At 43.3% G+C, this 15,000-nt stretch overlaps 1 protein-coding gene across 3 annotated transcripts in view; it reads right to left on the bottom strand.

The window, feature by feature from the left end:
* Positions 1-13,288: 13,288 nt before the first annotated feature.
* nmu (neuromedin U) overlaps positions 13,289-15,000 on the bottom strand; it is a 7,956-nt gene continuing 6,244 nt past the window's right edge. For all 3 annotated transcript variants that reach the window (XM_027024445.3, XM_027024446.3, XM_081718534.1), the window contains 3 exons: positions 13,943-13,996; positions 13,650-13,700; positions 13,289-13,499 (listed from right to left, as the gene is read on the bottom strand). In XM_027024445.3, coding sequence (XP_026880246.2) covers positions 13,665-13,700; positions 13,943-13,996 — 90 coding nt within the window. In that variant the 3' untranslated portion in view covers positions 13,289-13,499; positions 13,650-13,664. The remainder of the gene's footprint in view (positions 13,500-13,649; positions 13,701-13,942; positions 13,997-15,000) is intronic.

Genomic DNA, 15,000 nt, shown 5'->3' with positions numbered 1-15,000 from the left:
ACAAGTGAAGAGAACAGACTCTTCAGAGAAGCGTCCACGCTCCGAGGTCTCACAGCTGGGGCGTTACAGACAAGAGCAGAGAGAAGGCAGGCGAAGTGAAGGCCGCAGACAGCAGAAGGTGAACGTGGTGACTGCACGTGGTCACTGGGGGTCACTGGGGGTGGGAGGCTGCTTCCGCTACGACGCTTCTAGTGATGATCTGGTTTTTAGTTCTTAAAGCTTGTATCTTCTGGGTGAAGAAGCAGGGCTCGTGAAGGCCCAGTCCAGCAGGAGAACACAACTACCGCAAAGCCCTCCTGCACACCTCAGTGCCAACTGCATCCTCCAGACTGATTACATTTACGGCATTTAGCTGACACTTATCTAAAAACGCTTACAATTCTGACAGAGTACAACTGGAGCAATTGAGGGTTAAGGGTCTTGCTCGGGGGCCCAACAGTGGCAACTCGGCAGCGGTAGGGCTTGAACCAGCAACCTTCCGCTTACAAATCAAGTACCTTAACCACTAAGCTACTGCTAATTAGTAATGCACGGTGGTGGTGCTCTGACGACTTTGAGGAAAGGATCTGCAGAAACAACTCAACAATACTTTGAAGTCAACTTATTTATTTTCTGAAGTGGTTTTTCAAAAGGAATGCATCCGCCCACACACACAGGACTGAAGCGCACAAAGTTCTCCAATTTAAGTGGCTTTTCCTCGACTGGTAGTGGCGAAATGTGAGCTGGTGGACGAGAGGAAGAAACCTCCACTGATCGAGTGCCTTCCGAAGCAAAGCGGCGTCGACATTTACGGCTTCAAAAAAGCCTGCTGACATGAAAGGTGTCAACGCATTACATGAATAAAGGGGAAAAAAATGTAACATGCAACTTTGAATGGTGCCATATTACATATAATGTATTTGGTCTAATAAATTTGCAAACCAGGTATATCTTCGTATTGAATTTCATAGTGTGGAACTAAGGCAACGTAAAAATATGAGACTTATCATGAAATACTATAGTCATCATGCACTGCAAACACACACGAATTTTGAATGTCACAGAGGCTCGAACAGGAAATCTGTACAGTTTGTGTTCATAGGTGAACAGACAATGCACAGTAACTGGGGTAATGGCAGTGGAGGATTGTCCTGGAGCTCAGACAGCCACTGTGCTCATGCTTTGGAAACATTTGACCCACCAGCCTGCTAAGCAGTAATCATTAGCCAACAGACGGAGCGCACTAGCCGTCAAATAGAGAAATTATACTAATGTGGGAAAAAACCTGACATTAGTTTTCATGCCAAAAAACATTCATCTAGCAGACAAGCCCTGGTAGGTGAATAAAGTTACACCGATGTGTTAACAGAGAGTTGTGTTATTGTTCTTGTACTACCGGCTTTGCGCTGATGAAAGCAAAGTCTTATTGTTTTTTAAACAACCATTTCCAGAAAGCGCACGTGTGGGCAGGTATGTGAGGCCGGGGCCCCTAACAAGGCTCCTTTACCAGTCTAAGGCTGCTGAATCTGTCCATGGCTCACTCACACCACCACCCACCAACTCCTAACCCTGTAGCTCGGCACCCAACACATCCACTTGAGAACAGGCAACCCACTGGAGTCCTGATTCACCTGAAGTGCAGTCAAAGCTTGACATGACCCAGTGTGATTGGACTATCATGTCATTTTCCTGCCAGAGAATCTTTTTTTGGGGAGGGATATATATATATATATATATATATATAAATTAAACCACTCATTGTTTAAGCTTATAATAGTACAGCGTAACATGTTCTGACGGGCCACAGATTGCTGTCTGTGTGTAAGCTTTTCAAACACATCTCTCTGCCTCCACTGTCTGACCAGTGGGGCCAGCTTCTCTGACTGGGATTGGCACACCTCGTGGAAGCCCAGTGCAGTCTGCCTTCAGATTATCATTCTGTCCAAGGGCTGACTTTACTGTTAATTGGTCTGTTGAGAAATGGAAGCACAGTGTTGTTGATTAGCTGGTTTGTGAACTTGCCACTTTTACTAGCAGTGTGTCGGCCTTGGGTCGAATTAGGCTCAAGGCGTCGCATATGACTGCACTCACACACACACACACACACACCGATATTCTTTCTCCACACACTGTTTCCAGTGATCTCACTGTCTAGGACTTGCACAACCACAGGTCCTCCTGTTTTCATCACAGACGGGAGTAGAAAAATGACCTACTGGTGCACGGCGCAGGAGAGGAGGAGTGAGCATGACCGTGCATAAGTGGTCCAGTTTCCGTCCACCCGGTTCCCGCCAGCAGAGTCACCCTTGCGCCGGCTTCGCCATTTCCAGGGAATACATTTGGCCAGTGCCATCAGTCATTTGAAATGGTGCATTTGCGCTTCTTATTGTGCAATCTTCTACTGCCTTCCATGTTTCACTGGCAAACGTGTTCTCAACCTCTGGGAGCCTGTTGGGATTTGTGCGGTGTGTGGTTAGAGAACCTATGTTTTCAGTAGTCACTATGCTTTCAGTATCACATATGGATAAGGATTTCTGTCCAGACCAGATCACGTTGCTGGATACTGTGCAGAAAGCATGCCTTCCAGGTTTGGGCGGGTCTGTCCGTCATGAGGAAATGAGCTTTTATTTAAAACATTTGCAGGATGGTCTTGTCTCCAATAAGCTGAACAAAGCCAAACTCTGTTCGTGAATCAGGAAGTCCTGAGCTGAACCAGTTTAGCTGATAGTCCGTTTCCAGACCGCGGGCTTCCTAGTCAAGATGCTCTCGCTTTGTTTGTGCAAGCGCTACAGAGGCTCAGCTGCTGTGGAAATCTCCCTCAAACTCTCAGATATTTACTGACTTGTTCATTATCAATTTATTTGTGCCTTACTTGGTATGCAAGTTGCTTCATGAAGTAAATTAATACATTTTGGGGTCTGATCTAGATGTGCTGAAGATATCAGACCGTTCAGTGGCTTCTGAGTCTGAAGCAGCACAGAGAACAATAACATGAGGTGTGTGCGTGTGTGTGAGAGAGTCGGTTTGCAGGAGTATCTTGCACGCTCTTCGGGGAACGTCCACTCACGTGTGTGCTTTGGGCTCATGATCTACTGTGGTTGGTTTCAGGAACACTGGAGCACCTTTCTCACACACACACAGCTTTAATATGGCATATTTTTAGATCTAAAATAAAAGCATCCCATATTAAAGGACAAGCTGAATTCTCATTGCCACTATGTGAATATTTTTGGAACAATTTGTACTCTAAAAGACCTCAAATGATCTACGCAAATCACCGTTTGGTGGAGCCCATGACTAACAAAGAAACTATAAGTGTGAAGGGACATGATCCAGCCAGTGACACTGCCCAAAACACCTGGGTCACACTGGCACACAGACACCGCTGAGAAAACTTTATTGATGAGAATTTTCACAACACAGCAATGGCCTTTAAGCCAAACTGCTGTTCTGAGAAGACAGCATGAATTCAACTGAACCTTCATTAAGTGCAAACAAGCAAACGTACGACAAATAAATATGACTAAGCTTGCCATGTGAAGTCCACATTATGAATATACTGGGTGGATGTACAGCAATATGTTAAAGAATTTCCTTCCGATGATAATTTCAGAATGATCTTCTTCTGTAAGGTCATTCCTAACTTGGAAATCATAAGTCACAAGCATTTGACTACAGGTATGTGACAGTGATTAGGGACATCTAAAGCCCACTGAACATACTTAAATATTATCTTCCAGCTAGTAATGTCACTGTCCAGCACTAAATAATTAGCATTAAATGGCTTTTGACCTCGGCACAGCAATTGCACTCAGGTATTAAGTGTCGTTTTCACATTTGACCAAAACATTAAATGGTATGTTTTCTATATCATAATGATACAGGCAAAAACAACAATAATTCCAATGACATATGCCAATTTCAATAGATATACCATACAATATATTAAAATCACAACGGCATACCTTTGATTAACATTTTAAAGATTGGTCTGGTTTACCTTTCACCAAATTATTTATCTTAGAAGTTTGTGCCATGATTCACCAAAAACACCCACATAGCACACATGGAGTGTAACTGGAGGGGATACTCACAGCATGCATGAAATGACTGAAATAATGGCCCTAGCATGCGCGCGCGCACACACACGTCTTCAAATACATGGAAATAAAGAACGAACCACAACCATAAATCATTAAACCCTGATTGGCTAAAACCTCCATCACTCAACCAGGATAAGATGAATAATGATGGCAAAGGGATAGGAGCAAATCTGATCCTCTCATATTAAAAGACACATTCAGGTAAATAAAATAAAAATAAAATTTGAACCTTTTGATGCAAATAAATTCCCCTCATTGGATTTCAGTCTCAGCACACAGACCACTAACAGGGAGCGCAACAAAATGTTATTTTTTTTTTAAATGTAATATTACACCTGTGGTTTGGGTATAAGGCAATTTAGTAAAGAGGCAAAGCGGAGATGTTATTACGGAAGTGCATTTAGACCGTCTGTAAGTGAAGACAGAGGACATCTGAGCGCATCATGTGAACAGATCGACAGGAAGGCAGTGAGTCAGAGTCAGCAAAGACGCGGACGTGGCTGAAGGCTGAGGGGTATCGACACACGCACTCCTCAGATCCAGCATGATCCCATTTCAATGTTTTAAGTGAAAATGAAATTAATAGAGAAAAATATCAAGTCCTTGGGCAAATCTCTTATAATCAACTCGTCAGAACTAAACTAAGCTAAAAGTCTAAACAACAGACACCTGATGGGCATTATACATGGCATTAAACAGAATAAGTCTCACTTTGAAGACTTTCCAAAGAGGCAAATAGAATTATCAAATGATGCAGTTTTTAAACTCTGATGCACCATTTTGAACGGTCATTTCCCACCCATTTTAGATACTACTGAAATTGCTCAACCCTTAAAGGACACGGCTGCAGTTTAACAGAACTCTTCCCATTCTGAGCAGCTCCACACACGCACGAGCAAACAATCGAACAATTAACTTAGCCGAAACGCTACCTGGGAGAGGCCTAGCAATTCTCTCTACCGGTAAAGTCTGTCAGTAATGATGCGGCTCGCAGACTTTAATAAAAAAAACATTTTAAAAAGCAACCAACCTGTGTGGGTTTTTGTTCCACCTGAATACATACACAGAACCAACGCTGAGAGTAGGCTACATGCAAACTTGACACTGCAGTACTGTGAATGACAGCGACGCCAGCTAGCCTTACACCCACCTTTAAAAACAGTAGTTGCCCTTAAGTCTGTAGATGTAGCTTCAAAATCTCCACCCGAAAGAGAAAACAAAAACAAAAAACTCAAAAGAATTGTTCACAGGTCATAAAATGACTCTCTGGTGTATGTGGAGAAGCAGATGGATGCAGGCAGGCTCGGGTGGACACACGCAGAGGACCGCAGGCCTGCAGAAGGGCTCGTCCTAGTGACCCACACCCCCGCAGAGAAGCCCAGAGTTCCGGGCCAACTCATCTCCAGTCTTCCTCTGAAGACGCCCAGGCAGAAGACTAGAAATACGGCCTCTGTTGACTCCAGTTTCATCTGCCAATGGAGGCAGGAAATTTAGGATGCGGATGGAAAGAAATCAGGCGTTGTTGCCCTGCTGGCAGTGCTGTGGGAGAAGGGCTCTGATAACCAGATGTGGAGACCGGAGTTCAGAGAAAACTAGCAGACAGGGCAGGAGACAAAGATACAGTTTATCCTGAACCGCCAACTTAGAAAAAGCCAAACTTTGTTCTACAATAAACACTAAAACACTCATTTACAGAAAGTGACTAGGGTAATTGCTTACCCAGAGTAGTCTGTCTCAACTGCCAATACTAGCATGACACAGGGACACATCATAGCAAAGACTACCGACATTCACATTACCATTAATACACAGATATAGTTATTAGTTGACAATGTTTGCATGTAGCTACATTGTGTAGTGCCAACATACCAAAACTATTATCCTTGAACATAGTACAGAGTGCCTCTCACATTGTTGTCAAGGAAATTAATTACAAAAATATATATTTACTTATTCAGCATCTCATTCTAATTCAATAGTGAATTATATGGAACGAACATAGATGCATGGCGGAGAGTAACCAGTATGTGGGTACAGTGAACTTTATGGAACTAAGCAGAATTGAGTGACATTTCAGAAGATCACTGTACCATTTGACTATTAGTGGGAGGCTTGAGATGTTTGTCTTTGAAGGTTCAGACTTTTCAGGGGCACCCATGAGACCCAGAAGTGTGTCCACCAAAGTGGCCCTTTAACAGATCTTCAAAGTGAACCAGGCTCTAACTGTTCAGGTGGTCAAATGAAACCTCCCCGAGGTACGTAAAGCCAATAAGCACACGGCGACGCCGCTTCAGAGGAGCATCACCACAAGGTGCAGCAAAGAGAAAGATGAGACTATGTCCGAGACAATAACAATGTGAGGATCAACCTTCTGCATGCTGTAACATTACATCTCAGTCTCAACATAGTCACCAGAGTAAAAAAATTTTATCTTTAGGAATAAATGAGGTCTTAAGTATCAAATCCAGATCAGGTCATGGTTTACTTCCTTGATAATGTTTGTGTGTGAAGCGTCATTCTCTGCACTGCATATTTACTGATTTTCGAGGGTATTCCATCTGAACTGTACATGGCTAGTTCACTGACTAGCAGGGTTTTTGGTTTTTTTTGCATGGTCTGTTTATCTACCGTGGGTTTCTTAGTGGAATACATGAAATGAGTATTGCACTCGGAGTTCACTTCAGACAAGGAGTAATCTATGAAACCAGCCCCAGTGTTATTCAGTTCATCCAAGTCCACACTCACACGTTTAAAAAAACATACCCAAGCCTGAAGGATTTCAAACAGGAACTAATACCCTGGTTGCAAGGTATTGCAGGACAGTTTCTTGGAGTCAAAGCTATAAAAGAACAGAAAATAAAAAAGATGTGTGACAACAGAATGGGGGGGAATTTCTTTTGCTAAGAAAGAAATGAAAACTAAAAATTCAACTCCATGTCCATTAATTCACATTTTTTTACTGATACAGACAATATTTGTAATAATATAATAATGTTATAATATTTCCCCTTCCAAGTACTATTTTCATCCGCAATATTGCAGATGGCCCTTTGCCCAGAGGGTTTCATTTCATTCTATGCATCTGATGTCCTAGACTAATTAATAATTATTTTTGTTTCACTGCTATAGACCTTCCACTCACTCTGCCTGTTAATAGATTACCGGCTGCTGAAACAGGCTCCAGTGAGATGCTATGGCTCGTGGCTCAGAAGCATCATCTAGCAGCCACCAGTCACCGTGGAGACTGCTGAGAAAACTGTTTTTTCAGTTTCAGTTTTTCAGTTCTAAATCAAACCATGAGATCACAAACATGATTATCCATGACGCACTTCCGTGACATATTCCGAGAATCCAGCAATTTAACAACACAGACTGGTCTTTTGTGGGAATTACACTGTTGACACTAAACTGGGTAAAAGGGGCAGCCTTGTTGGTTCTTCACCAAAGTAAATATTGTTCTAGATCTAGTACTCTATTCACCAATCAGTCTCTCCCTCCTATAAGCCATTGATAAGTAGTGGAGTTTTACAAGTTAATGGCATTTTGTTGTTAAAACCTCCCCAGTGTGACTCAGAGTGCCCTGTGGAACACACACGCACATGGAGGCAGAGGAAAACGCTTTTCTAGACACACGGACTTCATTTGGCCTCATCTGGAGTCAACACATCATCTGTTTGTGCTGCACACAACCACTGTTTGTATGTGTGAGTGAGAGAGAGGTCATGTATGCATGCAAGTGCCTCATAAACTCCCTCCCACCACTGTACATGCGCATTAATGTTTCCATTGTGTGAGGTTTGCAGTTTTGGGATGTTGATAACAGGCAACCATGGCGGGAGAGCCATGAGTGTGCTCTGGCACTGCTCATACAACAGACCTGCTTCCTGCCCCTTCAGTACTGAAGATGCCGTTTGCTCAACGAACACCTTCACTTTGGTCACATACCCTACACACATACCCACATACATACATACATATACACACACACACACACACACACACACATACACTGGCACGCTGCCGACGGCTCATTTAGTGCATTCAGAGTGCAGTCGCTTTGACCTTGCCCTATTCAAACACAGCCTTTTATTGAGTACGACAGGATCGTCTCTATCAGCATCCACACGCTCGCCCCGTAGACAGCCACGGAGGCCAACTGTCTTTACAGAGAGCAAAGCCAGAGTGTTTTTAGTTAAATTCAGCATCAGACATAATACACACAACAATATGAATTTGTTTCAAATGTAAAAAAAAAAGAAAAAAAAAAAAAAGATGCTTCCCATACAAATACAGACACTCCCATGGCACATAAAAGTGGTGAGAGAATTGGAGGGAGCCATCAAAAGTCAACATCAAAAATTAGGTGGACTGAAATCGATCAGGCAAAAGAAGGACTTTATCACTTCAGAGGGTGTTATGAACCGCGACAGGGCTGATGTCACGTCCCGTTAAGATCTCTGCCCCAAGGAGAACAGTAACAGACTAGCAGAGGAACACCTCCAGACACACAACACACATCCTAACCTTTAAAGCTAGTATGAAGAAAAGCCTGTGGAGTTCATAGTCTCTTTTCAGTTTCTTTAGGAAAGCCATTCAACACCAGCAGGTGAGCAGACCGGACGCAGAAGAATGACCTCAGGTCTACTTTGCATGGTTAATCTTGAACTCTGAAACGAGAGCTATAAACTTCGATAATCGGTCCGATTAATCACAGTTGCATGCGTGTGAAACGCCGTAAATAGGACATAAACAAGCGATAACAGCAACTGGATGGGCATTTTATGGCTATGGTATGTGCGGGAGCCCAATCACAATGGCAAAGCAGCACAAAGTTAAAGCATTTTTAAAAAGCATGAATATATCCGTGATCTCTCCCCCTGGATGCGCGGGAGATGTCACGACTGTTGCTCATGTTCAGAGGCTGTTTAAGGTATGCCAGATGAGCGCTAAACGTTATGGTGACATACTCCATCCTAATGACCAAGTGTGCGCCGTACCGCTTCCTACGAGGACACCGGACTCGTTTCCCACTGGGCTGCGGGAGTTTTCAGCAACACGATAAAGCCAATTGCGAACGTAGCTAAACGTAGCTAAGATAGATTATCATCTCCGCCTGGTAGATCTGGGCCGATTCTGAACCAACCTCTACAGGTTGCCCTGGCGGAACCAAAGCAAAAATGGTCGGGGTAAATTGGGTTTGTACCCCACCACCACCACCACCACCACCACCACGGCGCCCCCCGGGGAGTGCTAAAGTCCCTTTACGAAAGCTTTCGATCGCACTATGAACATCGACCGAAGAAAATCAAAAACGAATACCAATGACTTGTGCACAAACTCGCAGCCCACTGCGCCATCGGAGTACGCAACCAAACGTTTAACGTGACCTAGAAGCTCAAGGCGGACAAACGCGCAGGCGAAACCTAATGCGCGCTTCGGCGGTCTGCACGGGGGTCACTGCGCGCTCCCATAGCTATATATAGCAGCAAAGTTTACAACGTGAACCAACAAAGACACACCAGGAGCGTTACATATGCAATCTGGCCCAAACCCGGCGGTCGTGTGGGCTCTTAATCGGTTCGGTTCGCTCGCTCGCTGCAAACCTTTGGCGGCGCAACACCGCACAGTCCCCGGTCTCAGCAGGCACGGTGAGAAATGTGGGTCAGCAGGCCTCCGGATCCTTCACCAGCACGCAAGAGGTTGAAAACAGCGCCGTGTTGCTTTTTCTTTCTCTCTCTCTCTCCCTCCCTCCATACTAAAACAAACAGCGCTGCCGCCCGTGTGCTTGGGCGTCTTTCAAAAAAAATCCTGATCGTGCAGGAAAAAACCCCAAAGCGCGGCACTTACCCTCTGTGTTCGCCGTCCGCGGGGATCTCTCGCTCCTTGTTTTGGTTGAGATGGCTGCGCTGGATATACTGGAGGTACTGGAGTTAGAAAAACAGCAGGGCCTACCTCGGGCTCCCCGCGCGCATGCGCGACAGAGACCGCAGCCCGCACAATCTGGCAACACTGCGCTGCGCAAAACTAAATTATATTAAATTATACTAAACGATATTCAGACCTCCAAACACAGCGTCGCTGACCGCATACAAGCTTTCATTAGCCAATGACAAATAAAAAAAGAAACTAATATTTTGCTATGGCAATAAATATGTAATAATGAACCACAAATGGATTTTTAACAGCAAAACGATCGGGTTTTCTTTTTATGCGTGTTGCTGCTGGAAGTTAGTTGCAACCGCGAATACTAAAATCGCCCCACATTTATGTTGTAAAAAAAAAGTCATAATGTAATCTATTTAGTAGCCTGTTTCGTAAACAGCTCTGACGAACAGTTAACAATACAAGCTTTCTGCTTTATTTCGTGCGACTGTTCACTCCGCGTTGCACAAGCGCTCCCAGTCTTTGGCACTCATACGCCACTCATACGCCACTCAGTCGTTTGGCTGAATGCCAATTAGGTCAAACATGCAAGTCCACCAACCTTGGTGGTGACTGGGCGCGCAAAATGATTTGGGGCGGGGTGATGTTAATGACATTTGACTCGACCAATAAGCGCGTTGTGCGTGTGTATTTCTTTTTTTTCTGAAAGGCGGGGCATGTGTTGAATTTGTTAAAACAATCGGATTCTAGAGGCACACATTTCATTGACTACTCAGATCAAATCTAGTTTTACAACCGTTGTAAAATAATTGTATATATGTTCTTTTCACATATAAAAAAAAAACCTTAGGAAAGGCAACTAAACAGACGCAGTCGCAGGCTATACGCGTGTTATCTAAATCCAAAAAAAGTGGTTGTGGCTGGTATTGCAGGGAGCCCCTTAATATGAGGACGCAAGCAGTTTTATCACAGAGACCTAGTGACATCTACTGGCCACACAGGGTTATAACACCCTTTTATATTATGGCGCCTGCGGGGGAAAAAAACTCGAAGTTACTATTTGGAAATAAATGCTTTTTTAATTATACTTCAAATAAAGCCAAATAAAATTAAGCTAATGTTTAAAACTGGAAAAGTTATTCAGAAGGACATACACAAAAGGGTAACACATTTTTTAAAACACTAACTTAATAAAAAGAGAACATGACTCAAAGAACAGAACACATGCACAAACAATCTGCAGCATACAGCACAATGAACATTAATTTTTGAACTAGTAAATGTGAGCGGAGCGGTGCACGGCTTCCCGGAGACATCCCCTTGCACCGTAGGCATGCGGCCCAGGTCCGAGGCGGATGGACCGTAACGGACTGTCCTCTCGTTGACTGTGCAAATCTTGCCCTAGTATTAATAGAGACGGCATTGCATAATCAGCCGGCATCCGTAATTGTGTGTTCTTCATAAAAATGTCAACTTCGCATGTCACAACCCATTTAGAATCTATTAACCGCCAACCTTTTCATGGATATATAATATTACTTGGGCACATATTCTTAAAATAGACCCATAAAAATGATCTATGTTAGTGAGCCCATAGACGTATGGTAATAGTAATTTTGAGTTTCGTGAGTCGAGTGAAAAGTCCGTGCTCCTTGCGTTTCGAGTCACATTACTGTGATTATTACATTATTCTGCCCGCTGCTCGTTGGGTTACCGAAGTGTCGAGGCACCTACGCGGGAAAGCGCTTTGGGAAAGTCACCGCTACTGTCAGAGCGTTTCTTTTATACTCTGCTCCTTCTCTTACACTCCAGAGTTCACGGACAGCTCTTTTCATTATGGTTTACCCATAAAGTTTAACACTTTCTAGCACAAACACACACATCCACACGCACGTGTGTTGTATATCCTGCGGTGTGTGTTATGCCCCACTTCGTGAGTCTGTTAGAACCATCGGTATAGTGAAGAAAGGCAGCTGGTTACGGAGCAGTCTCACTGAGCGATTTAAGAACTGTGGCAGTTCTTTTTGTTTTCTCCATTTGCATGATACAAAAACTACAAATGAATTTTAAGAGTAGGCATGCATACGAACAACACACGAAGATGGAAACTCGTGCACTGTCTTCTCTGAAAAACCTGAGTACGAATCAGAAGTATGGGTAGGGTTTTTATTTATCTTCCTGAGAGAGAGAGAGAGAGAGAGAGAGAGAGAGAGAGAGAGAGAGAGAGAGAGAGAGAGAGAGAGAGAGAGAGAGAGAGAGAGAGAGAGAGAGAGAGAGAGAGAGAGAGAGAGAAGAAACGCTGCAATTTAGAGCACTACAGAGCTGAGAACCAGTCCACTCAGTCCACTGGTTCCGAGACTCTCCCTTCTTCAAACCGGTCATAACACACACCACAACAGCATGTCCAACAGCACCATATAAAAACACACCAACCAGCCCATCACTAACAGTAAGAACAGTTATTTAGCACACTGGGAGAAATAAATCCAAACCTGAAGTAAACTGAAATGCCTTCATAGAGTAAAAAGAGAGGACAAACTGTAGCTGTGTCTCCTGAGTGTCAGAGATCCAAAGCAGAGACAGATCCTGACCAAGTTCTGGCTCAGTGACCACAGTCTGGCCCTAGAGACAGGTAGCTATAGAGTCCTGGCTGCCCAGAGAGAGAAGAGTGTGTCCTCACTGCGAGAGCCAAGAGGTGGAGACAGAGGTGCATTATCTCCTTCACTGCCAAGAAGTCATAGCTGTACGAGAACATTTCACAGATTTAAAAAGCTGATCCCAAGTTATGAAACAATCACAGAACTGGAAAAACTAGCGACTATTCTGTGAGATGGAGACACAGATGCAAACGCTGCACAGTGTGTGTCGGAGTGTCATCGCCTGAGAGATGGTGGCTAAGGTTACACACCTCAAACGTATCTCACCGTGTGCAATATTTGCAGTCAAACTCACTGCTGTCATCTTTCTTTTTTAAGTTTGTATGAATAAGCCCATACAAAAGTATATGTATACATTTAGTTATTATCTCTATTTGCATTTGTTGTCACTCATTTTTAAATGACTGCTGCTCTCATTGGCTTTTTCTTTCCCCAGTTTTCTTTTAATTGTTGAAATGCTTTGGCAATATTGTTCTCATTACAGTCATGCCAATGACGCCACTCTGAATCTTGAATCTTGAGGAAGACAGAGAGAGTGAGAGAGAAAGAAAGACGTCTTAGTGTAGCGTTTTAAGACCATCAGCTTGTTTCCTTAATATGAATATGTACTCAGAGCACAGAGAGGTTTGTAGCTGGTTATTTCAAATCAGACTAGAACAATGAGAGAACATTTCATAAATGCTTTTAATTCAAAAGACACAGCAGGGTTGCACAAGCAAAACCTTTGGGCCAAAAAAGACTTGATTTGGAGTCTCTATTTACATTCAGCGTCACTATACACAACAGAGGGGTGGTTAACAGGTACACCCAGACATGGTGGCGGTGTGTAGGAGTCTCTGGTTCTTAAGCAGGTCTAAACAGCTCCACAGCACCAGGACTACACAAGAATACAGAAACACAAATGCTAAGCTCAGTGAGAAATACTGATTCCATTTGGGTAAATATTGAAACACTGTTTGTTTGTTTGTGTGCTTGGTTGTTTGTAGACACACTATTGACTGTGAGGTTGTTTGGTGGAATTTAATACCTTTTTTTTTGCTCTTTATACATATTCTGATGACCGTCTTCCATTTCGTGGCTGGAGAGAGAAGTAATATGTAGCTTCAGCTTTTCTCAAACATTTAAAAGATAAACTATAACATGCAGTTTCCAAAAACAATTCAAACTCTGAATTTAAGACATAGATAGATAGATAGATAGATAGATAGATAGATAGATAGATAGATAGATAGATAGATAGATAGATAGATAGATAGATAGATAGATAGATAGATAGATAGATAAAAAGCAAGCTACTGTTCCAACTGTGTTGTTTCCTACCCGATATATGAAGTATCCCCTACTCTGAATAGCTCTTGGGCTCTGTGGCGCCTCCTGAACAGAGAAGGCAGTGTTTTAGACACAACTAGCACAACACGTAAAACAGCAGTCAAATATGGCCAGCTCCCCTGCACCGCTTTGTTTTCATTGTTTGCCTTGAAAGCACGGCAGTCCCAGGACACAGTGCACACAGAGGAGTAGATCTGTATCCTCTATTTCAACATGTCTAGGATTTAAGTTCTACTTAAGGCCAAAAGCAAATAAGCACACCAGATAAATAAGCATCTACAACAACTCCACAATGTCCAACAGGATTCAAAAGTTAGCCAAACGAAGTGAAATACTTCTGCTATTTGCCTTAACCTGGGTAAGAGTGAAACACTTAACCTGGGTAAGCGTTCTTATATTCCCCATGGGGTAGCTTCCTTTCAGGAAACAATGTCTATGTCCTTCAGTATCACACCTCTGCCCCTCAAAACCAAATCAGTTTCAGCACTAGTCATTGCTGATGCTGCTGCATCACTATATATCAGCTACAGCCAAAATAAATCCATGCTTAAGAATTAATCTGCAATTTTGGTGTTGGGATATACTGATAAACTAGGCATAGTCTACAACTATAAGACTGAGGAGAACATTTAAAGAACGCTCTGGATGTATTTCCTTAATGTATACAGATTTAGAGCAGGATTTCTTTGGAGCTTTTTCCTGTCTCCAGGGTTGTGTTAACATAGCGGTTGACGGTAACGAAGTGTATTCTGGAATCAACGGTGTGTGAGCTGGGACCACATCTGAAAATCTTCCAAAGGGCTGTTATTGTACACAGAGTTTGTTTGGTCCAAGGAACACAAGTACTAGCACTGCAGGGTCTTTACAGGCGTGATGATCCTGGCGCACCTGCGCTATGTAGTTCAGATAATTTTAGCCGATAATTACCAGCCAAATGGAAGAAACCACATAATGCAACTCATTTTGAAGCATAGTTGGGAAGAGACGCATGCAAGCAGAAACAAACATAAGTGCTCCCACCCCCACCCACCCACCCCCAACACACACAC

Source organism: Electrophorus electricus, chromosome 7, assembly GCF_041902795.1.
Source record: "Electrophorus electricus isolate QZ-2024a chromosome 7, ASM4190279v1, whole genome shotgun sequence".
In the NCBI taxonomy this organism is placed as follows: domain Eukaryota; kingdom Metazoa; phylum Chordata; class Actinopteri; order Gymnotiformes; family Gymnotidae; genus Electrophorus; species Electrophorus electricus.
The sequence above is the reverse complement of the archived record's forward strand: the minus strand, read 5'-3'. Positions and strand labels throughout refer to the sequence as shown.